General features: G+C 38.0%; 1 protein-coding gene across 12 annotated transcripts in view; it reads right to left on the bottom strand.

Annotated features, from left to right (window-relative positions):
* The window catches only part of SHLD2 (shieldin complex subunit 2), an 82,844-nt gene that overhangs the window by 18,604 nt on the left and 38,268 nt on the right, over window positions 1-25,972 (bottom strand). For 9 of the 12 annotated variants that reach the window (XR_011971343.1, XM_072627299.1, XM_072627291.1 and 6 more), the window contains 3 exons: window positions 7,581-7,805; window positions 4,751-6,229; window positions 2,903-3,010 (listed from right to left, as the gene is read on the bottom strand). Coding sequence is in view for 11 of the 12 variants with exons in the window: in XM_072627299.1 (XP_072483400.1) it covers window positions 2,903-3,010; window positions 4,751-6,229; window positions 7,581-7,623 (1,630 nt within the window). In the remaining variant the exon portion in view is untranslated. Of the gene's footprint in view, window positions 1-2,902; window positions 3,011-4,750; window positions 6,230-7,580; window positions 7,806-19,016; window positions 19,498-25,972 lie in introns of those variants that run through there. The other 3 variants (XM_072627310.1, XM_072627311.1, XM_072627305.1) reach the window with 2 other exon arrangements.

Below are 25,972 nucleotides of genomic sequence, written 5' to 3'. Positions count from 1 at the left end.
CAATTATTACTATACAGTAGTGTAGATAAGCTTTTGAAATGCTCTAGAGATTGCCTTTTAAAGAAAATCTCTGAAAAAGTTTGCTTAGTTGCCATTTCTTTCTTTCTCATGAAAGTAGAACGCAAAGAATTCCATGACATATTTCAAATAAATGATCATTTGCTATTAGAGAATGCAACAGAAGGGACTCCTGAAAGTACTGTGATGCTTGGCTAGAAGACCACTAAAGTCTCTTCTAATTCTAAAATCCAGTACAGATATTGTAAGTGGAGCTGTTTAAAGCGTTTTTGTGAAACAAGTGTTTCTATGCCTAAATTTGTATGAGGACATTAATCTTGGATTATGGATTTCCTTGGAGAATAATCCATGGACTAGAAACAAATAGTACAAAACTGGCAAAGCGGAGGTAAAATCCAAAATAACTTTTAGGGGTATCTTAAAGTGGGCCTACCTTGGAAGGTAGTGCATTTCCCTTATTGGAGGTCTTTGAGCAAATGTCATATTACCATGGAATTCTTTTTCAGAAATGATTTGGATTAGATAGCCTTGAACATCCCTTTCATCTCTGAGATCCGTAATTCTCATGTTTCCAAATTATACTTCATTTTACTCTGCAACAACAATGCATTTATTTCTAAATGCTATTAAGGACTGAGTCAAAAACAAACCGATCAAGTGCTGCCACCTGTAGGGAAAATTTATAAAATTGGTTTTGCCTGAACAAAGAACAATATGGAAGGTAAACTTTATTAATGGTAATTTCTCCTCCCCCCCCATCTTCTGGTATTTCTTTTGCCATTAAAAAAGTCTTAAGTTATTATATATCTTTAACTAAAACTTTAACTAAAAAAAGTACAAATGGTTCCTTTATAAAAAAATTACCATATTTTGTAGGCTACATTTTCCCCCCCCTTCAAATTTTATTTAAAATAAACAGTGTAGCCTATAAATAGTGTTATTTTTCTTATCTAATACCTATGTGCATAAATCCTACATTTATGTCTCACTAAGTGGAAGTTAACTTGGGGTTTTTAAAGGCTTTTTTTGGCAAAACAAAAACCCAAAAAGGCTTTAAATAGAGTCCTAGAGAGAGACAGTACGTATTATCTAAAAATGTGCCTCACTAATGAGCCTCAGAAGAGTTCATCCCAAGGCAGTGTATAGAGTAATGAATTTTCAGCTACAGTTAACTCTTGAAGACGATTTACTAAATTGTAAAAGAGCTGCATTTTCTGTTGGTGAAGGGGATACTAACACTGACAAAATCATGAATCCTTGAAGTACTGTGCTAATATACCTAAAGATTATTTTTCCCTTTAATTCTCTCTTTCACAAAGTTCTAGTACAGGTGTTAAGCTTTTAATAGATTAAAAATCTACACTTAAGACTTTTGGGATACCCTGTATAAAGGAACACTGGATTTAAAGTTTCAAACCCTCTGACCAACTAATTCTAATCACCTATCTCCAGAAAGCTAACTACTTGAAAATTTTACACAAAACAGAAAAACCAGTCACAGTCTAAGGTAAAGTGCATTGCTCTAAATCAAAGGTTAAGAACTTTCACAAGGCAGTTCTTAAGGCAAAGAATATCTAAAAGTTCATATGAAAAACAAGATTACATATTGTACATAACCTGCAAGTTGAAAGAGCAATTTCATTTAAAAAAATACTGTTTCATAAACCTTTAGGACCTACAGGATAAAAACTATTCTAATAGTTATAGAAATAGTAAATCACTAAAATTTAGTGGTAATTTTCTTTGCCTTCTTTTTTATTATTCCTTCTAAAATAAATTTGATTCCAACAAATGTGTAAAAATGTTAATTTCCATCTACATCAACAAAAATGGAGCAAAAATGATAGTGAAGTCAATTTAATATAAATTTTGCATTTTTAAATTAAACATTTTTTTACATTTTGATACACTTCCCAACAAACATCAAAATGAACCCCATTACAAACAAAGCACATTTCCTGAAAAAGTTATTTTATAGTTGTTAAGAGTTAAGTGTCTCTAATGCAATGTTGGTGTTGTGAACTGATCCAGTGGTTCTGGAGAGCAATTTGGAACTATGCCCAAAGGGCTATAAACCTGTGCATATGCTTTGATCCAGCAATACCACTGTTAGGTCTGTATCCCAAATAGATTTTTTAAAAAGTTCGTGTGTGTGGGAAGTACCTATTTGAAGAAAAATACTTATAGCAACTCTTTTTATGGTGGCAAAGAATTGGAAATTGATCAGATGCTCATGAAATGCGGAATGGCTGAACAAGTTATGGTATATGATTGCAGTGGAATACTATGGTGCTATAAGAAATGAGAAACAGGCTGATTTCAGAGACACCTGTAAGGACTTATACAAATTGATGCAAAGTTTAGTGAGTAGAACAAGAACACTGTACACAATAACATACAATAAAGAACTGTGAGTGACTTGGCTATTCTCAGCAATACAATGCTCTAAGACAATTCCAAAGGACTCCTGATGAAAAATGCTATCCACATCTAGAGAAAGAACTGATGAAGAGTTTTTTGTGTGTTTTTTTGGGGGGGGAGAAGTTAGGGGTTGTCTTCTTTCACAACATGACTAATATGGAAATAAATTTTGTGTAACTGTACATGTACAACCTATATCAAATTGCTTACTATATCAGGGAAGGAGAAGTGGAAAGAGAGAATATGGAATTCAAAAATTTTTAAAAAATGAATGTTAAAAATTTTCTTTATATGTAATTGGGAAAAATATTATTTAAAAAAAAGTTAATGAGTCTTTTAACCTTTGACAGTTATGATACTAACACTGACTAATGCATTTGTTCAAAATCTTATACCATTTTTTAGCCACTTAAAAATACAAAGAACCTGGCAATCAAACCATTATGTTCATAATATGTCTCACATTCTTTAGGCTGGACAGATGAGCAACAACCCAGATTCAATAACTGACTGGTAAATGTAGACTGCAGGACAGTTTCCTTATACCACTGGTCATCATGTATAGTGACATCTGGGGAAAAAAATGAAAAGAACATCAATTGAATGCATTTAGAACCCTTAACTACTTTTCAACTACCTTTCAAGACATTTCTTCTTAACCTATTGGGATCACATCTGAGTATTATTTCAGGTCACAACCTCACTACTCTGTCCCCCATTCTTATTGTTTTATTCCAGTCTGATGAAGAAGTTTCTTGCCAAGGCTAACTCCTTCTCCTTGGGTCCTTGATCCTATTCCCTCCCCTAAGTTTGAGAACTACCTCTTTGATCATTATCTAGCTTTAATCTTTATAGTTTTTCTTTATCCCCTGGCTCCTTCCTATGCCTAAAACAACCAAATTCTCCACAATCCTTAAAAACAAAAATCTCTCCACTGTTAAATTAGACAGCCTTTTCATGAGCTACATCTTACCTGACTTTTTAACGTGGCTTTTGATACTGTTTGCTCTCTCCTCATACCAAGCACTACTTATTCTCTTCTGGTTTTCATCCTTCCCTGCTGTGACTTGTGAGTTTCCTTTGCTGGATTATTATCCATCTCCCACCCGAGGGGTGGCTTTATTCTGAGGTCCCTTCTACATCCTCTCTAGGTGATCTTATCTACTTCTACAGCTTCAACAAATATCACAGTGTCAATGAAGTTCAAATATTTACTAACCATACCTAAGATTCCTTGAATAGAGATGTCACTTATAGTATTAGTCTCTGTCAGGATCAAATGAAATAATGTACACATTTTTGGAAACCTTGAAGATACTATATAAATGGTAGCTATTATAATTAATGCTTATTGGTTAAAATTCAGACTCCTTTACCTGGAATTTGAGACCAACTCAGGCTACCTCTGTATTCTTATTTGACTAGGTAGGTTCTTTTCCCAGATCCTACCCCTACATCTTCCCCATCTCCATGGCTTTTATTAAAACAAAAACAAAAAAAATAAAACGTTATTGAGGTCTTTTGTCTTTTATATCATAGCTGTTTCTGGGGGAAACTCCCTCTAGAATGAATACTTTTGTAACCAAGAAAAGCAATTAAGCGTAAAAAGCAGACATGATTTCATATGATACCATGCACAACATCCTGTCCTGAGAGCCCCTACGTTCTCTGCTAGAAGGAAGGAGCTACATTTCACGATCTGTTCGCAAAGACTATTTTTCCGTTAGTTGGAGTTTTGCTGTGTTGGTGATTTTTTAAAAATTACATTGTTGTAGTCATCATGTATATTCTTTTGGTTTTGCTCCTCTTATTATATATAATCTCATATAAATTTTCCCATTCTATGATCCTTCTCAAACTTTCCAGGATGCCCTGAATGTTTTCCTTTATCCCTTTATGGGATGAAATTTCATAAAATTTAAAACCATCCTTTATAATTCTTCTCACATGCCCCACCCTATCTTCATTTATCCTTCTCTGATCTTCCCAGCTGTTAAAAACCTTGTCTCCTGACCTTCCATAGCAGTTGGTGTTGAAACTCTCTAAAAGCATATGTAGTACTATTATTACTGTTAACCACATTTGTGTTTTATTCCCCTACTCTATGGGTTCTACAGTGGCAAAGACCATTAAAAATTTGTCTTTCTTCCAATATTAAGGACTGCTCTGCAAAGTAAGAACATAAATGGACAAAAAGGGAGGAATTATGTTTAGGTTCAGAAAGGTGATGAGAAATGAATTATGAAGTTCATATGGTTGGAGAAAGGCTTTTAGTGAAATAAAACAATTGCTAGTAGCACAAGGCTCTCACCTGTTAATAAAATTATGTCTCCAGGAAATACTGTTAGCACACCAAAGGCAGCATCGCGCCACAGCACAACCTTCTTCTTAATTTCTGATTGGTCAGTTACTGCAATACTTGCCAAAGGAACTTTACAGCCAGAATTTGGTCCTGTTTTTATGTGTACTTCCTTCACATGACATGGATTTAAGGCCATAACCAAACAATTATATCTCTGGCTTTTGCAAATACAGTTTTTAAGCAGAGATGTTTTTTTAAACAACTTGCCAAACCTAGATACATTTCTTTCAGGAGGAGCTTTGGAAGAGATTTGATGGGCTTCTGAAGAACAAAGTGACTTAACCCTCTTGGGTTCCTGGAGGGATTCTGAGACAGTGCTCAAAGGACCTGATTTATCTTCAGATGTTCGATTTCTTTTAATAGAAACTGTACAGAAAGTATTTTGTTGGGAACACATTTTTCTTGTGCTAAATGATTCGATACAAAAATCACCTGTAGGCTGTTCATCAGGAGTTTCAAAAAGTTCTTGAGATCCTATATTTTCTTTGATTCCTTTGTTACAGTTTAAGGGAGTGAGGTTGCTTGTTGTCTCAGGGCAATTAGGACTAAAAAATTCAAGGGAGCTTGCTTGATTTGGTTCATCCACAAAATTATTGGAATTTCCTAGTTCCATCTCCCTACAACTTTCCTTTGGTTCTGGTTTCATGCTTGTAGTCTGGGCAAGAAAGGCTATCTTGCTTGATGTCATAATACTAAGAAATTCAATGTCGGCTGATGTACTGATGCTTGAGGTCTTCCTTATTACCCCTTTAGACTTTGGCTCATCTATTGTTTGGGGAGAAGAGAATCCCGGATAACAGTTTACTGTCTCATGATTTTTTGATGGTGCATGATCATTTCCTGTAGCTTCTGGCTCTATAGTAATCTGCTTAGTATTGCAAACCAAATCCCACGTATCAGAATAATCCTGATTTGGTGGTTGGGAATTTTTTCTTAAGAGATTGTGGAAACAGGAATTTGATTCAAACTTCTCTTGCTGGTCTATGATTTTATTATTTTCATTCACAGGATAATGACATTTTCTTTCATTTAAATGCTGTTGAACTCTGCTCTCAAATCCATATATTTGCTCACTATAGTAGGCTATATCAATTGTCCTTGAAGAATCACTATTCTGGGATTTTATACACTGTGTTTCAGGAACACATGTTAAATAGTTTTCACCATGCCAAGATCTAGTCTTATCAGAGTTTACCATTACATGTTCTTTAAGAGGAACTGGATGACCTGCATGGTGGACTTCAAGATGACTGTATTTGCGTAAGTCAGCATTAACATTTAAGGAATGGTGATCATATAAAAGCTGAGTTATTTTCCATGGATCAGCACTGGTCATTGGACAAGTCTGTTCTTGTGATACTGCTGCATTTGATGGAATAATTGGTGCTCCAAAGAAAATGTGAATTTGGGGTATTTTACTCATGATTTCTAAGAAAAAAATGTAAATTTATGAATGTATTAATTCACTTAATGCTATATTAACTTCAGTCACAAAAGCAAAGACAACTATAAAATTAACACAATAGCTAAGATTAATATATAGAGCTTCAATGTTTACTAAGTGTTTTACAAACATCTCACTTACAAACATCTCACTGAAATAAGAATTTTAAATTAACTACAGTATTTATTATGAGAATCTCAACTTTATTCCAATGTTCATAACTATCCAACCAACATATTTATGCTTAAAAATAAAATAATCTCTGATAATACTCATTTAGAGATTCTTTCAGCAGGTAAACAAAACACTGTTTGCTATATTCATAACTTTATTTGTTTGGTTTCATGATGTACAACTCAATCCCATTTTAATAACAAATTAGTTTTGGTTTTTTGCTGTTTTTTTTTAACCACCAAATACATTATTTGTTTAATTAGTAGTACAAACAACTAGAATATACACAAAGATTATTTATCTGAATTACTTATAATAAGCCAAATACCTCTCATGCTCTCAAAATATGAACTAAACCAAAATATCAGAGCTTGTACAGATGTAATAACTGACTATTTCTATATGCTCATATCCTCATTTTTGGATTATCTGTTATCCTGTGTGCCCTTTCCCTGCTTAGAAACCTTTAGTGGTTCCCTTTCCATTCCAAGGGATTAAAGATATGATTACTTGGCTGCTACCTGCCTTTCCAGCCTCTGCTTCCCTTCACAAATGTCATGTTCCAATGAAACTGAAGTCCTGCCTGTTCCTTAAACTTTCCTCTCTATCTCTTGTTTCCTTGAATTTGAACAAACCATTTCTCATTCCTGGAAGGCATATTGCTCATTTTTACTTGCATGGTACTTATACCCATTATCTTCCTACCCTTTCTTCCCCCAGCAGAATGTAATAAATTCCTTGCAGTTCAGAAAAGTTTCATTTCAATCTTTTTATTTCCAGCATCGAGCACAGTGCCCTGCACATAGGAGATGCTCAAAAAAAATACCTGTACTATAGAACAGAATTGTATTATTCATATTTTAAAACCCACTTAGCATAATCAAGAAGTGGATATTTTGTTTAGAAAATTTCTTAATTCGTAAATGTTTGTAAAGTAAAAAATTAAGAACGCAAAATAGGAGTAAGAATAAAAATGATAATGAGTAGCATATATTTTTAATTGACAACTTGTTAATCATAGTAACAATGGCACCTGAAAACAACAATATAAATTTTTCAAAATTTTAAGGAATTGAAAGTAGAAAATGCTGTCTTCATAAAAAGAGAAAACTGTGAAGGAAGGAATAGGTAATCAATTCCAACCAAATGGAGTGAACATACTTTGAGAAAAATTAAACTTTAAGAGTTCTAACTCTGTTTTCATTTTCTTTCATTCTAGTATGTTGCTGAAGCAATTCCATGCTCTTGCATCTCCCCACAGCAAAAGTGTGAATGTGAGTGGAGAACGTTGGTGACAGCTGCCTCTGACAATCAAGACACGCTGCAGTTCTCAAACAAATGATCTCGGGATGTCAGCACCAGTGAGGCCAGAGATGAGCTTCTGACCTGTTACAAGGCAAGGGAGAACGAATGGCTATTAAAGTAAAGAATGTCTTGGATTCCTGCACAGCTTCACATCCACAACACCGCATTCAAAGCTACTCTTCATCAAACAGCTTTATTTTGGAAATGTCATTTCCTATTTGGCCACTAGAGGTCACCAAAGCACCCAATAAAAGGCTTCCAGTTCAGACTTGAAATAAAGGCCCACAGGATCATGGCCTTAAGAGTTGGAAGATGCCAGCCAGACATGACTGAAACAACTCAAGACCTACAAGAATCCACCTTCTACAATGAGATTTTATAAAATTAACAAGGATGTTTTAAGGCAGTTTTAATGACTCTTCAGTGACCTCCTGAGGCCTCTCCTGCATCTATTAAAACCTGTAACAGTTCTATGGTTTTTACAAGCTAGAAAGAAAGTTCAGGCAGGATGTAATCTAATTCAATTCAACAAATATCTATTAAAGTTCTGTAAAACTCCCAGATCTGTCTACCTTACTAATGTTATATACAAGGTATAATGACAAAAATGAAATCGTTCCTGACTACAAGAGGCTTGTGCTCTACTGGGGGAGGCGCAACACATACGTAAGTAAATATAAAGTATAAGCAAAGTAACAGAAAATATTTTCTAGAGAGTGCTAATAACTGAGGGTGATTCCAACAGGCTATTTCCTGCCCACCTCATGGCGGCTCCAGCTTCCATCCCTGACCTGAGCCTGGGTTCTCTGGACACTGGGAGCCTGAGTTTTGATGGCAAGCATTCACTTTCTCTTGCCTAGACCCAGACATATCACGCTGCTTCTTGGCTAATTCCATGCCATGCTACCAAATACTAACCCTTCCCACTGGCATTATAATTCCAGTTTTAGAACAGTAAACAAATCAATATTGCAATTTCAGGAAAGGCCCTATCAGTGAGTAGTAGGGTCCGTGCTTGCTGGCTCACATAACTGGCCCAGCAGTGCCAAGTGAGAACCATCTGAAGGACAGCCATGTCCCAAGAATAGCCTTCCCCTTATCTCTCTACCTGTTTATCAGGAAGCTGCCATGGCAGTGCAGAGCCCAAGTGAGGAAGAGTTCTGAAGCAACTTTCATCTAGACCAGTACCTAGGGAGCTCCACTAACCTGAGCAGCTTTTGGCTTTCAATCAGGAAAATGCTCAAGAATAAGGTGAACCAGAACAAGCAGATGGAGTCCCATGATTGTTCTGAGCCAAAGAAAAAACTGGACCGAAATACAGCATTCTTTATAAGGCAAACAATACCCATCTTCAAACAACCAATTACCAAGACTACTTGAAGTAAATAATATCCACAGAAGACTATGGACAGCTTTTTCTGAGGGAAAACAAACTAAATAATTTGAACGTTGATGATACTGCAGAGAGAGAGGGAGAGCGTTTATGAAACAAGGGATCTTTCTGAGATTTGCAAGGGGCTACACCTCACAGCCCCAGTGAGCCCTCCTCTCTACCTCTGCCCCAGCACCCTATCCATCACCAGTCGACCCTGAACAGATGGAAAGAAGCCAGGACAGTCACATCTTCTTTCCTTTCCAGGTTCCACTCCTGACTCTCTAGACTTTTCCCACCATGCCTCAGGGGCACTTCCCCCAATTCCTTTAGAATACAAGGGACTGCCTGTCTTTCTGCTTGTATCTGTATTCCCAATGCTCAGCACAGGGCCTGGCACACAACAAGCGCTTAATAAATGCTTGCTAACTTGACTTGTGATTTAACACCTCCCAACAACTCTGGGAAGCATTTAAGGCAAGCAATGAAGACAGTCAGAAGACAGAACTTGGACACCAACTGAGAAAGAGATTGGAGGAAACATGAATGGCTGATATGCTTGACAAGATGGGGGAGACAGTCAGAGATTGGGAAGAGAAGTTGGGGAGAAGGCGTAGGATGAGTAAGGAGAAGTAAGACAAAGATAAGGAGCCAGAAAATGTGTATGCCAGTCAAAAATAACCCATGACACTTCTTGGGGCCTACACAACCATTCACAAAATTGACAGTGTCCAAGAATCCCATGGCATTTACTAAACTCAGAAAAAAAGCTCCCTTGACCAAGAGAGGAAGGAGTTGAGAATCTTTGTCCTCTTTTCCCTCCTCCCCACTTACGTAAAAGGAGTTCATGGTTACTTAGGAGTCACTAGGCTCAATATGGTAAACTTTTCCAGGTCTTTGTACCCTTAAATTTTTACTAGACTCAGTATTTTCTCTCTACTCTTAGTTATTATTTTTTTAAGGAAAGAAAAGTGCTTCACTTTTTGGCATCTCCAGGGCAGGCCATTTGTTAATAACCAGCTCTAAGAGGTCATTTTTATGTTTTGGGTGGTTGTTCCTTGTGTGATTTCAGGTCACTGAACTTCATGTCCAGAAAGGGGCAGTCCAGAGAGTAAAAGAGGTGACCTTCTTTTCCAATTTGCTTTTCACCCAATGCTGGGAAATGAATGATTAGAGCCAAAGCTAGTAAAACCAGGGTACATCTACATGAACCAGATTCACCTTACATTTTAAAAATTCATTCTAATTCTGTATCACACACATTTTCTGTAGTATCATGGAACTGAAGCTGCCAACAGGAGGCACTATGACACTAGTCTTCCCCATATGGGGTAGCAAAAAAGAGAAGTGGTCTGTGTAATATCCAGTGTTATAGCTCAAGAATGCTTCTAAGCAAAACAGAACGACCCTCTGTTAAGAAGAGATTTTGATTCTTGAGCCAGGATCTTAGCTCCTCTATGATAGACACTGTGGCCTTGCATGGTGATGCATGCCTGTAATCAGAACCACCAGAAAGGCTGAAGCTGGTGCATCCCTTCAGCTCAAGTCTGAGCTGTAGTAGGCAAAGCCAAACAGGTGTTCACACTAAGCCTGACCACAATATCGAGAGCCCCCAGGAGTGCAGAACCAGCACAGGTTAGAAACAGAGTTGGTCAAAGAGCCTGTGCTGATCAGTAGTGGGAACAGCCCATGAGTAGCCTCTGCATTTCAGCCTGGGAAGAGGAAAGAGCAGGGAGGAGAAGAGGGAGGACAGTCAGACAACATGGGGCAGGGGTGGAGAAGTCACCAGCAGGAGGACAGACAAAGTCAGAAAGAGAGCATTAAAGTGTCCCAAATCCTCTTGGTCACTAACATCTATGTGTGGTCCTGCAACATCCTTGGGGGCAAGGATTGTCTTGCTTTCTTATTATTTCTTTGTTCAGTCTTTAAACATGGTGCCTAGCACATGGTAAATGCACTCATTCATTCACGGAGGAGGTAGGATCTGAACTGCTTTCAGAAGGAAGCTAGGGATTTAAAGAGGCAGAAGTGAGGAAGAAATACGTTCTGGATAAGGGCAAAGGCCCAAGAGACAGAATGTCAGGCATGGAGAACATCACGTAGGAAAGATTAGCCAGAAAAGAAGACAGGAGTAGACTATATATTGGATAGTACAAATGGTCACACTGGGTTTGGGCTCAGAATCAAATAGGAGGGGACCAGACTGGTCTGCACTGGAGAAAAAAATACAAAGCTTATTTTATGACCTGATACATCCCCCAAAACTAAGTCCATCTTTTTGATCCTAATATTCTACTGGTATTGAATGGTTCCAATGCCACAGACTCTAAGGTAGGGGAGTTTAGATGCAAAAATGCTCATCTTGTAGTTAAAGAAATTGAGTTTTAACCCTACCCTATCACCTATTACCTGTGTAATATGGGGTAAGTCCTTTGACTTCTAAGAGCATCAGTTTCCTTATAATAATTCCAGTATTTATATAGTGCCTACTACATGCCAGGTACTATGCTAAGGATTTTACAAATGTTATCTCATTTGATCCTCACAGCCACTCAGGGAGGTAAGTGTTATTATACCCATTTTACAAATAAGAAATTGAGGCTGAGAGGTTAAGTGATGTGCTAAAGGTCACACAACTACCAAGTGTCTGAGGCAGGATTGAGTCTTCCTGTCTCCAGGCTCAGTGCCCTATCCCCTGTGCCACCTAGCTACCACACCTGCAAAATGAGGGGGTTGAAATAAATGACCGCTAAAATCTTTTCTAGCTCTGGAACCATGATTCTATAAAATATAAATAAGTATCACGTAGGGGCCACTGGAATAGCAGGCTAATGGTGGGTGTGAGCAGACTGCAGCACATAACAAACAAGGAACTTCAAAGAAGAACCAAGGGATGGAGGTTATCAGAGAAATGCCTGATCAAAGAAGCTGCGCTGGTCATGTGGTAAGAGCAAGAGATTATCAGTGGATAGCCTGTGAGTTTCAATGGTGTCCTTACAATGTCAGGTGAAAGCAAGGGAGGTCACCAGCAGGTAGGGGATCCTCAGAGGCCCCTGGGTATGAAAATACAGACAAGCACAGCACAGAATGGGCAGGAGTGGATGGTCTGGGACAGGGGTGGGGAACCTGGGGCCACATGGGGTCTTCTAGGTCTTTGGGTGTGGTCTTTTGATTGAGTCCTAGTTTTACGGGAACAAATTCTTTTCTTAAAGACTTATGAAGTTTGGATTCAGTCAAAGGGCCACACTTAAAGATCTAAAGGGCCACATGGAGCCCTAGGGCCACAGGTTCCCCACCCCTGGTTTGGGACCTGCTACAGTAGAAGAAACATCCTAATCAAGGAAACTACAGATCTTTTTGAGTATCTGAGTAGCTGACATTTGTAGAGTGCTTTACAAAGTGCTTTCATACCTTTATCTTTTTCAATTAGTGTAGACCTGAGCTTGTCACTCCTTTACCAAAGCCTTACAACAGACTCTCCACAAGGATCTTGCCTTGCCTTCCCTCCCCACAGTCTACTCTGCAGACAAATGGATTACTGGCCAGGCCTCATTTAAGAGAGTTTCCTATGTCTTTGCATATCAGCTCATTCTGCCTGGAGTGCCTGACCTCTCCCTCCATTGCAGAATTCCTAACCACCTTTTAAATCCCCTCTTATTTTCTCCTAGGAGGTTTTCCTTGGTCCTCCTCAGTCTGATAATTACCTTTATCTCCTTGAAGCTCAGGTACACTTAGGCATTTTGAACTAGAGTGATCTTTGAATGTGTCAAATCTCTTTCCTGTACTGAGGGAGTGGTCACATTTTATCTCAGATTTGTATCTTGCATAGAACCTGGGCACTCTATAAACATCGGAAGTTCTCAACCACTTTATGATGTAGGCAGGACAGGTACTCTTGCTATTTTGGAGATGAGGAAGCAGACTCATTGGGGTTATAGGATCTACTCAAGATGACAACGCTAGTGTAGAGTCAACTGACACCAGAACCCACAACCTCTGTCTGATTCCTAGTCTGAGACTGTTTCCACCTCACCACCTGCTTCGATTAAGCCAAGCAATCTGCCAAAAGCAGAAAGTTTTATAGCCTGTTTCTTTCTCAGTTTCAATTAATAGGAAAGTTATCAGAGATTTAAATAAAACAGGAAGTACAGTCAAACTTTCAAACTTAGAGGATAAAGGTGGTAAGAGGAAGCAAAGTCCCAAAATATAACTAGATTATATCCCAAATGGATGCAGAGCTGACTGATCTAGATGTTTGAGATAATACTGTATTTAAAAGTAAAACTCACTAAAAGTAATTTATATTGTTAATGAACTCTTAAGTTCTTCTGATGTTGTTATTTCCCCTTTCATTTTATTATTCTACTTATGGAAACAGTGAACTTTGTGAAAGAAAAAGTTTATACTCATTAGCACTATTTGTCATGACAAAAGCAATATGATTAATATATTGTGGCTGCCAGTGCTCATAAGTCAGCTATATCTGCAGAATCTCTATATGTTTTGGGTATGCTCAAAGAGTTAATGCTAACTGAGATACTAAAAGAAACTTGAAAGCACACAGCCATTATCCTTGTTAATAATTATACCATTTCATAATCTGCAAAAGGTTGCTTCACTCAGGAAGACCAATACAACTACAACCCTTTATCTTTAGAATGGTCAGAGTCTGATTGAAGGGTCAAAGATCTATTAAAACAAGATGAACTGCATCAGCAGGTTTTACCCTTTCAGATTACTAAAACTGAAAATGCTGTTACCAAATCTGTTCAGGCTTTCCTATCCCACCAACCAACCATAAAAACTCACCCTGACTTGATCCCTATTTTCTGCTGAGGGAATTATGTGAATACAAATATATACGAATATAGATGAATCCCACTGAACAAAACACCAAGCGGCATAGGGACAATCTATATCTGCTATAACTGATGACATAATCATCAGCAAATTTAAAAATACAGTTAAGATCAGATGCTGAAACTATTACTTACCTATTAACGTCTCTTATACATCAGTCTGATAAATGATGAGCTGTTTTCTTCAGCCTTTGTTCATTTAAAGTTTTATTTAAGTTACTAAAATTCAACCATTTCTGCACATAAAGAAAAAACCTATAGAGCACAGAACAAACCTAAAGAACATAAAACTTATCCTCATCAGCTGCCATAGAGTTATCATTGCTAGTGATATGATTCCAGGGTCTACAGATTTAATTCTAGTCTCTCTCTCTTGAACTCCAGCCCTACAGGACCAGCTGCCTACTAGACATTTCAAACTGGATGTTACATAGACAAATGTGACTCAACATATCAGTCAACAAACATTTATTAAGCACCTATTCTATTGTCAGGCTCTGAAGACATACAGAAAAGCAAAAGGCAGTCCCGGTTTTCAAGTTCACAATCTAATGGGGCAGATAGCACACAAACAACTTCATATAAACAAGATATATAAAGGATAAATTGGAGATAATCAACTGAGAGAAAGCACTAGCATTAAGTGGGATCAGAACTCATTATCTTTTTTTCCCTAAAACTTGTCCAATCAAATCTTTTTCAGAGAAAGAGAGGACACTCTTGATATTAAAAAACATTAAGCAATTATTATATGCCAGGCACTATGTTAAGTGCTGAGGATACAGACAAAGGAAAAAAAAAAAAGGTCTGCCATCAAGAAGCTCCCATTATAATGGGAGAGATAAGTTATAAACAATTGTGTACATACAAAGAACTCGGGAGCAGGGGGTGGGAAAGGCTGCTTGCAAAGTTGAGTCTTAAAGGATGCCAAAAGGTGAAGGTGAGGAGGAAGAGCTATTCCAGGCATGAGGAACAGTCAGGGGAAAGGCAGAATTAGGAGATAGTGTGTCATATGTAAAAAATGACAAGAAGGCCAGGGGTATTGGATGATAAAGTAAAATGCAGGGAATAAAACAGAATTAGAAAGACAGGAAAGGACCAAGCTGTGGTAGGCCTTTAAAAGCCCAAGAGAAGATTTTTATAAATACAGGGACTATCTGTAAAGTGCTTAGCATAGTGCCTGGCACATAGCAGGTACTGTATAAAAACTAACTATTATGTCATTATATTTGATCCTGGAGAGAATAAGGAGCCACAGGAGTTTACTGAGGGGAAGGAGGTGCCACTGTTAAACCTTTGCTTTAAAAAGATCACTTTGGCAGCTGAGTGGAAGATGGAGTGGGGAGAGATGAGGCAGTGAGATCCAAACCAGCAGGCTAGTCCAGCTGCGAGGTGATAAGGCATGAATTAGGCTAGTGGCTGTTAGTGGAGAGAAGGGAGTTTATACAAGAGATGTCATGGGAGAAATGACAGGACTTGGCAATGAACTGGCTATGTGGGGTGCAACTGAGGACAATGGTGGTGACCTTGACAGACGGTTGAGGAAGAAGGGAAGGGAGCCATTTCATCATCTGACTCCATCACACTCTCTTTTCCCCCTCAATTTTCAACTTTTTTTATATGTATTGTCTTCCCTCATTAGATGGTGAGCTCCTGGAAAGCTGGGACTATCTTTTGCCTTTCTTTCCATCCCCAGTGTTTAGCTTATGCCAGAGACTGGCATACAGTAGGTGTTTGATAAATGTTCATTAATTGATTTGAAACAGTCTAGTAAGGGAGTACATCCATCCCCTTCTCTCTACTCACACGGCTAACACTCTAGTACAATCTTCTATCACTTCTTTTAAAAATTAATAACATTAAATTTTATTTTATTTCCAGATATACATTTTTCTCCTCCTATCTCTTCCCCACTCACCAACTGAGAAAACAAGAAAACAAAACTCCTGTTATAAACATATATAACCAAGCAAAACAAATTCCTGTATTGGGCATGCCCACAGACAACACATCTCAGTCTGTAGACTGAGTCTGCTGCTTCTCAATGAGGAGGGAGTTTGTTTCAGCTTGAGCTCTCTGAAATGGTGGTTGGTCATGGTGTTGATCAGAACTCCTGAGTTTTCAGTCGCTTGTCTTTGTGACGTTTGCTGTTATCAAAACTGTCCTTCCGGTTCTGTTCTTTACTCTGTGCCAGAACACAGAAATCTTCCTACATTTCTCTGAAACTATTCTCTTCATCATGCTTAAAAGGCAGCATCATTCTTTCACATACATACACCATAACTTGTTTAGCTAGATGGGCACCCCCTCAGGTTCCAATTCTTTGCCACTTCAAAAGAGTTGCTATCAACGTTTTTACACATGTAGGATTATCCTTTTTCTTTTATCTCTTTGGGGTGTCGACCTGGTACTCCATGGTCAATAGTCAATCACTCCTAGCCTAGACTATTCTGACAATCTCTGTTGATCTTCTGCCTCAAGTGTCTCCAACGCTCTCTCTACTGTGCCACAGAGCTGTCTCAGAATATCAATAATTACTAAACGTATGCCTACTTTCCCAAGTGCAGGAGACAGAGACATGTTAAAACCCAATTCAGGGCCCAGACAGTCTGCATGTGAGCCAATGCTGAAACACGGCTGAGCCAGTGCCAGGTAGCCTGTGCCCAATTCAGAGCCTGAGCTGCCAGTCCCTGAACTACAGCAGGACACAAGACCATCCCAGTGTCTCAGTGACATCACTGACATCCCAGTGTCTCATCCCAGTGACAGCTCAACATTAAGGCAGCTTTAGCAGGAGATAGGGCCAGGGCAGTACTTGAAAAGCAAAGCACCTGAGGGTTTTATGGAAGGTCCATTAGGAATATAATCAATAATTTCTGCTTGAGGCCTGTCAGGGTCAAAAGCAAGGGGCAGAGTCAGCTCTGGGTTTGGGGTTGCTCAAGGAAAAGGAAATGGAGAACAAGCCAAGGTCAAAACCTAAGTTGAACTACCAAAAGCTTGGACCAAGACCCAGGAATATCTGAAGAAAGCAAGGCTGAATCTTAGCCACAATGTCCCAAATAAAGACCTGACTCAAGTGGGGTGGGAAGGACCCAAATCACAAACTCCCAATAGAGAAAAATGCTCAACACAAGGAAATACTAGAGACAGGGAACAAAGCCAAGAGATCAAACCAAAAAGAATAGGCTAACTCCACAATTCCAAAAGAGGCTTGAAGGAAATGTCCTTGTCTCAAGGGGTACAAGAAATGCAACAGAAATAAAAAAAAAAGTAATGTTAAAGGAAGTGATGGCCAGGGGAAAAAAAGAATGACAAAGAGAATGAACAACTTTAGGATAAATTATAGTAAAACTTACCCCAAAACTGACCTCCCTCAAAATGAGAATTGGCCAAACAGAAAAAGATGCCTCCATAAAACAACAAGAATCATAAAAACAAAATCAAAGATTAAAAAAAGAGATGCCTGACATGGAGGAGAATCTAAGAAATAAATATCTGTTGGCTTGACTTGACTTGTAACTTTCATACAACTAATCTGGAAAACAGGTCAAGGAAGAATCATCTAAGAATCTTGAGAACTGAAAATCATAATCAAAAGTATCTGAATACCAGATGTCACAAAATCAAACAAAAATATCCCACATCCATGAGAACACATTAGTTACCTCTGAAAAGAAACCTGGATCTCAGAGCCCAAACCCAGAACTTCCAGACCAAGAAAAGGTATTTTAAGTACCCTTTCTGCCTGCCTGCCCACCCCACCCCTCCCCATTCAAGTACCAAGGAGCCACAGTCAGGGTCACACAATAATTGGTAACTACCACTATAAAGGGCAGAAGATTCTGGAATATATTGCAGAAATCAAACCTGGCAAAACCAAGCCTAATTCTAAAAAGGAAAAAGGAGAACCTGAAAGAAATAGACGGCTACCACGCATTCCTGAGGACAAAATTTTTAAGTGGAAAAGGAATCAAGAGAAAGGCAAAAAGGTAAATATTTTCATCAACTGGAAGAACCATTGGATGACAAATGGCTTGCATTCTAACCGGGAGAAGAAACAAATGTCTTCTCAGAAACCTAATGTCTATAGAGGTCATAGAGAAAGGCAGAGAGCCTGAGGGAGTGGGAAATATGGTGTTATATTTCAGTGTTATTGACTGAAATGCAATGGAAGGGGGAATTTCTGGGGAGGAAAAGAGGAGGAAAGAGAAAGAATTTACTATTTTATATAACAGAGTACACAGACATGGAGAAAAGAGTGAGGAGAATGTGCATCTCATGAAAATCTCTATCATCTGAACTAGACAAAGGAAGATTGAACACACACACACACACACACACAGAATATGGTATGGAAATAATTAAATTCAGCAAACAAATAGGCAGGGATAGAGGAGAGAAGGGTATTTAAGAGGGAAGGTAAAAAAGGTGAAGGAGTTATCGCAAGCACAAGAAATTCCAGCATTAGATGGTGGAGCATGAAGGGGATGAAAACGAAGGAAGGAGTGAGTGAAAACTTGTGTTCAAGGTCCAGGCAAGGGGAAGAGTACAGAGGCAATGTAGTGGAAACAGATCAATCACAGCTCAGCAGTTTTAAGCATGCTTGTCCTTCACTACTTTCTCCTTTGTAAGGGGAGATGGAGGAGGGAGAGAGAAGAAAGAGAAAAGAACATCCATGTAACAGTACTAATGAAGAACATGAATGGAAAGAACTCATCCAGAAAAGAGGAGAAGAGCATCCTAGACTAGAAAGGAGGATCCAACAAGACCTGAAACACAGAGATTCACAAAGAGCTAAAGTAAGGGGTTGGAACAAAATCAATCATGCTTCTGGTGAACTCAGAACAAGCAGAAGTAGCAACCATGATTTTAGACAGAAGACAGTAAAAATACACATAATAAGAAGAGATAAGCAGGGAAATTACATTATTCTTAAAGGCAGTATAGATAATGAACCAATACCAACACTTACTATGTTTGCACCAAATGGCACAACATCTAAATATCTAAATGAAAAGTTAACTGAATTTCATGAAGAAATATTAAAACTATAATACTTACTAGCTGTACAAACCTGGGCAAGTCATTTAGCTTCTCTGTGCCTCAGCTTCCTCAACTGTAAAATAATAACAATAGCACTTTCTCCTCAGGGTTGTTTATAAGGATCAAATGATCTAACATAAGTAAGTTGCTTTGCAAACTTTAAAGGGTTATATAAATGTTAGCTGCTATTATTAAAGCAGTGGATCTCAATGTATCTCTTTCAGGTCCAGACAAATCTGAGGGGGAAAGGGGAGAAGAAAAACAAGAAAGAAGTTAAGGGCTCAAACAGAACTTTAGAGAAAATGGATATGCTGGATCTCTGATGATTACTAAATGAGAGCAGAAAAGAGTTAAAATACTTCTCAGCTAGGCATAGCCACTTGACAAAAACTAACCATGTAATGGAGGTAGAAAACACTCACAAACAAATGCAGAAAAGGAGAAATACTGAACACAATTTACTAACTCCAATACAAGATGAAAATACTCAATAAAGGTTTTTTGAGAAATTAAAAATGAATTAAAAATTTTTTGGACATTTTATGCAGAAATTTGTTTTGCTTGACTATTCATATTTGTAATGAGTTTTGTTTTTCTTGCTTTCTTAATGCAGGTAGGGAAAAGGAAAGGAAGGGAGAGATTATGGCCCTGAAAATAAATTAAAATTTAATTTTAAAAATTAATTGGTGACCAAGCCATTTAATCCTAAAGAATTATTGAGTCAAATAACAAATAGAAACAAAACAAAGTTTCACAAAAGAAAATGACAACAATAGCATAGCATACCAACACTTGGAGGGTATAGCTAACGCAGTCTTTACAGGAAATTTTATATCTCTAATTATAATAATCAATAAAAGAAAGATCAATGATCAGAATCCAACTAAAAAAAACTAAAAAATAATAAATTAATAATAAATAATAATAATTCTCAAGAGAAATTCTGAAAATCAAAGGGATTTTAAAAATTGAAAGCACGAAAAAAACCCCACAAATAATAATAATAGACTGTATTATATAGTGCTTTAAGGTTTGGAAAGTACTTTCCAAGTAGCTCATTTTATCCTCATTAACAAGCCTGGAGAGTAGGTGCTATTACTATTCACACAGATGATACAGAAACTGTGGCAGACAGCCACAGTTAAACAATTAGCCCAGTAGCACATAAATAATAGTATCTGAAGGCTGCATTCGAACTCGGGTCTTCCTGACTCTAAGTAACAACAATGTATTTTTAAAAATTATGCACAACAATTAGGTTGGATTTTAGTAAGAATGCAGGGTTGTCTCAGCAAAGACAAACCACAAACATTATGGACCATACAAATAATAAAAATAATTAAAAATCACAAGAATATATGCTGTTATATTTTTCTTTGTTTTTAAAACAGAATTCAACATGGAGAACTGACATAGTGCATATCACTCCAAAGTAGTTGCCACAGCTCTCTTTTCAATAATGAATCAACCAGTCTTTAGTAAATTCCCACTCTGTGCTAGGTGCACAAAATACAAAAGTGATATTACATTCTCCATAGATTCCACAGAGCTGATTTGCAGAATTACAGGAGTCCACAGAACAGTTAGAAAAATATTGATTTAAGGATTGTTACTGATTTGACTTTAACCCCGATTTTAGGTCAACTCACATTCTTCCCTTTGGGAACAATGTCTAATAAGTTACATTTGGGCTTTACATTTTTGCTTTACAGGCAGTACTTTCACTGAGATATTTTGCATTTCATTTGTGCCATACAAATTTAGAGACTTATGGTAGTAACACATAGACTATAAATATACTTATCCATCCAGTGACTTCTTTTATTCTAGATGCCACAGTACACTTGCATTTTTTTAAAAAAGGAGCACCTCTATTTCATTCATAGTGAATGAGAAGAAAGTAGGGAAAATATGTCATCATATAAGTAGCTCTAGTTATTGAACAAGCAGAAACTATTTCTGTTGACATACATGACTGATACATATAAATACATTGGGAAATATCTATCTGGGCAATATTTTTAGTTCTGCATTTCAGAATGATCAATACAGAGAGGATTTTCTCTTATTCAGTTATTATGAGAAACTAAGTTCTTTAGAAACAGGAACTGACAAGAGTCCCTAACTTTAGTTGGAACTTCAAAACAGTAATCTGAATTTACTTGCTTATAAAAATAAGGTTTCTTGAGGAGGTTAAGTACAGCTGAAATAATAATATTAGTATTCAGTCATTTATCAAACAAATATTGAACAACTATTATGTGTCTGTGTTAAGTGTTGGGGGGATACAAAGGAGAGTAAAAGAGATTCTGGAGAGAAAGTTCATTATTCTAATGTGTAAGAAAGCCTTCACAGTGTGATCTAGCTTTGTTAAGCATAAGACAATTCACACTGTAAAGAAACCTTGAGTGCAATCAATGTGGGAAAGCCTTCAGTTAGAAGTTCAGATGCTTCTAGAAAGTTCAGAAGTGGAGAGAGACCTTATAAATATAATGAATGTGGGAAATTTTCATTGAAGGTTATTCATTAATGAACATCAGAGAATTCATTCTAAAAAGAAATTCTGCAAACTAAACTTAGAGAGCATTTCTTTTATCCTCCCCCTCCCATTCCCATCAATCAGAGTTCACACCAGGGAGAAGTCCTTTGCATTGAACCATGAGAAAGTTTCAGAGTTCACACTGTTTAACGTAAGAATACAAAACTAAGAGTAATTTAGTCAATATAATGAAGCAGCATGATATAACAAATCATTGAACCAAATCCAGGGTACCTGGGTTCTAGTCTCAGCTGTGTCCCTGACATAATAAAAACAACTTGCACTGATCATTTTTTGGGCAGGGAATGTCTAGATCTGTGATTTAACTGTGGCTTGGAGTTGCCAAGAGAAGCAATTCTCTCTTCCAATGCAGATCAGTTATTTCCCTACAACTTAATAATCTTAAAGTTGCCTGGGATTCTGAGAGGTTAAACAACTTGCCACATAGCCAGTATGTATGAGACAGTACTTGAACCCAGGTCTTCTTGACTCCAAAGTAGACTCTCTATCCACTCCTCTACACTGCCTTTCCTAGCGTTAAGTGTTGCCAAATGCTTTCAGCCCTGTGACCCTGTCAAATAGGTAGTAAAAAGATCATTATTCCCATTTTATAGATGAGGAAACTGAAGTTCTGAGATGTTGTCACATAAATACACAACTAACAAGTTTCTGAAATGGGATTACACTAAACACTGCTGCCTCCTGCCTTCTTCCTATGTGCTATTTGCTCTAAAATCCTATGATGCTAAATGTCAATGAATAAAATTCTGCTTTTGCGTCTTCCACAGCCTTCATACCCTGGGATATCCCTCCTTCCCAGGGGAGTTGGAGTGCCTCTTGTGAGAGTGAGGGACCACGCTAGCCAACCTTCATTCCTCTTTTGCTTTTGATTCTAAATTCCCAGACTTCAAAACTACGCATCCACAGGGTTTACTTCTCCCTCTCTCCTCCCGCTTTTCAGTTCCCTTTTGTGTGTCCTCTCCCTACAAAAATGTAAGCACTTTAAAGTAAGGAGAGTCTTTCTTTTTGCTTGTATTTTTAACTCCAGCATTTAGCACAGTGCCTGACATAGTAATTACTTAATATATGCTGCTGCATCTCTCTGGGCCCTTTCCCCTTGGAAAAGAAAAAAGAAAAAAACAAAACTCTTTGAACAAATACTCATAGTCAAGCAAAATCAATTCTTGCATCGGCCTTGTCCAAAGAACATACGTCTCATTCTGCACCTTGAATCTATCACCTCTCTGCCCTTCTAGTCTCAAGTAAAACCCCAGCTTCAAGAGGAAGCCTTTTCAAACCCCTCTTAATTCTAATGCCTTCCACCTGTTAATTATTTCCTATTTATCATACAGATATGCATAGCTATCTAGCTGTCTACCTATCCGTTTGCTTGTCTCCTCCATTAGATTGTGAGCTCTTTGAGGGCAGGAATTGCCTTTTGCCTCTTTTTGTATCCCCAGGGCTTAGCACAGTGCCTGGCAAATAGTAGGAGCTTAATAAGTGCTTATTGACTGACTCTCAGAAGGTGTGTAGTATGTTTCATCATCAGTCTTCTGGTATCACTGCCTTTATCAGAATTCTGACTATTTCAAAGTTACTTGATTTTACAGCGTTGTTTTTGTATAAACTGTTCTTCTGTACTCCTGATTCTGTGTCAGCTCACACAAGTCTTCTCAATCAAGGAGGAATTTATACTATGTCAGATACTTGGTGAGGAGAGGGTTCTTAATGACATTATGTGTACTGAACAGTTTTGTTTCTTATCAACTGGAATAGTATCGAGTCATTTACAACACTTCAGAGTTTCAGATAACTTATAAAATACAAAAATGCTTACTACTGCACTACTAAGTTAATGCATGGTTAGTACAAAATTTACATTTGTTAACTGCTAACTTTATACTTCATTGAAGTGAATGATTACAGCAACTGAGAAAGTTTAGGATGAAGCAAGTGGCACGAGTCCTCTATCTAGTCTGCTACCATGATATGGATCTAGTAAACAACTTTCATGTAAATGATGTTTCTCTTTTCATCGTGGATGATCGGAACATTGTTCCTTTTTAGAAAGTTAGCAATAGGTAGGAACCTTGAAGAACTAGTAAGCAAGGTTAAAGAATGCAGATGAATATCTTCCATTTATGTGAATGGCATGAATTAAATCCATAGATTACTTTAATGGTTCTTGATGTGGAAGTCGTGAGATATTAAGCAGGGTCACGTATCAACCACCTGGAATCCTCAAAGCATATAAAACAAGAGTTTGCCTGTAGCAGTTACACAATAATATTTAATGAATGATTTTTCCCTATGTATAAATAGTCTTTTATATACTTATACTTTATTTTTGTCATTTGGGATGGAAATAATAAAAAGAGTGACCTTTCTAAAACATATTGCTTTTTGTCCTTTGAAAAACATTATAGGACAAACCAAGAATCTCATAATAGGGCATATGTATGTCATCAAGGAGATTTCAAAAACATTAAGAAAAGAATAACATGGTGGGCACCAGTCACTGGGGGGATGGTTAGAAATATTGTAGCATAGGGGGAAAAGCATATAAAAAGCCAGAACCAGCCCATTTTCAGTGATTCCTGCTCAAAGCAGAGACTTCAGTTGGAGCTCTATTCCTCCCTGAGAAGTCTCCTGGAAGGACATCAAAGGAAAGAGCAACATATACTGTTTACCTCCACTTTCTCAACCAAGAAGAGATGATTAACAACTGCCAAAGACAAACTGAAGAAAGAAGTGAGAAAGTTATGGAAGTGGGAGAGAAGGAGGGAGAACTACAGAAACAGGAGGAATCAAGAAACCAGCACAGAGATGATGAAGCTTTAATCTCAGGCTCCATGTTGACCATAGGTACCACCATAACAGTTTCAAGTGACCCAGAGAAGAGCGGGAGTAAACAGAATGCTGATGAAGAATTCACTGTGCTTTCTTGGCCCACTCAGTTTCTCGCAGGACTTCATGAAAACCTGAAAGATACCCTGCTGGGTGATGAGTTCCGACCTGTCTACCAGAGTGACAGCACTGATGGTAGTGATAGTGATGATTCTGAGGAAAGCAATGAAAAGCATGACAGCAGCAGTGACCCCAGTGACAATCACAACCATGATGTTCATGCCAATGATGTATACAGCAGTGACCGTGTCAAAGTTCAAGAACAAGGAATGCCCCCTGGTCTCTTCCACCTTCACAACATGCAAGCTGAATTAGAAGAGGCATACACAAGTGCTATAGAGAGAAGTGGAAAAGGTGTAGAAGTGAAAGAGGAAGAAGAGCACGAAGAGAGTGCAGCAAGAAGCCAATGGAAAGATCAGGAAGCCCTACTGCCAGGCTCCACTTCAGAGAATGTGACACTATGTCTACTTCAATTGACACAGAGAGCAATGAACGGGAAGGGAGTTTTCAGGAAGAATTTTTGGCGGCTCCTTTGTCTCCCTCATTTGTCCCAGGACAAGTAGATGATTCTGAAGATGACCTTACACCTCCCAGCCACCCACCTGGCTATCAGGAGTCCTTGTTTGGATGTATGAGGCCAGGAAGGTGTCCCAGCTCCTTTTGGCCTTTCGATCTTTCCCTTTGTAGGCTGAGCTGAGGATCTGCAAGTGCCACTTTCCAATGCCAGCAGGAAACCCCAGACAGCCAATGTGCATTCAGACTCAGGAGCCTGCCAGTGACCACAGATACTGCAAGGGGATGAGGGGACATTTCCTCAGATTCTCTCCCTCTTCCTTTGTGGCTTTTCTTTCTCTCCAGTGGCTAGCTGCACATAAGGGAAGTCTTTGCACTAGGGAAGCCAGCGTAGTGTGGTGCACCTGCCTACCCTCTCTCTTCTTGAGGCAGCTTTTCAGACTACTAAAAATCCCATCTCACAACGTGGCAGATATGCAAGCTTTGGGGCTTTATGTTAGTGGTATTCTGTTGTTGTTATTTTGTGTGTGCGTGTGTGCGCGTGTGTGTGTGTGTGTGTTGGTCACTTGTGCTGACTTCTCCCCTTTCACCCCCTAAAGAACAAATCCTTTGTAATCTGAAATGGCTCTCTGGGAGAGGACAGAGGGGGAATGTAGGGAAATAATTCTGGTGATGGAGGCAACCATTTCAATAAAATTGAATTCAATTCAATAAAAAAAAAAAAAAAGAAATATTGTAGCATATGAATTCAGTGCTGCATTACTGTGGCATAAGAAATTATACTCGAGAGAAACTCAGAGAAACATGAAAAGACAGGAATTGATGCAGAAAAAAACTAAGCAGAGCTAGGAAAATATGTACAACTATATACAAAATAACACTTAAAAGGTAACAGACTTTTGTTTAATTATAATACTCACTTGGGCCCTGAAATACAGTGATGAAATATTATTTCCCCCATCCTTAATTTCAGTAGAGAAATGAAGGACTAAGACATGGAATGTGGTATAATCTG

The sequence above is a fragment of the Notamacropus eugenii genome, chromosome 1 (genome assembly GCF_028372415.1).
Source record: "Notamacropus eugenii isolate mMacEug1 chromosome 1, mMacEug1.pri_v2, whole genome shotgun sequence".
Classification (NCBI taxonomy): domain Eukaryota; kingdom Metazoa; phylum Chordata; class Mammalia; order Diprotodontia; family Macropodidae; genus Notamacropus; species Notamacropus eugenii.
Note: the sequence above shows the minus strand (reverse complement) of the source record. Positions and strands in the feature narration are given on the sequence as shown.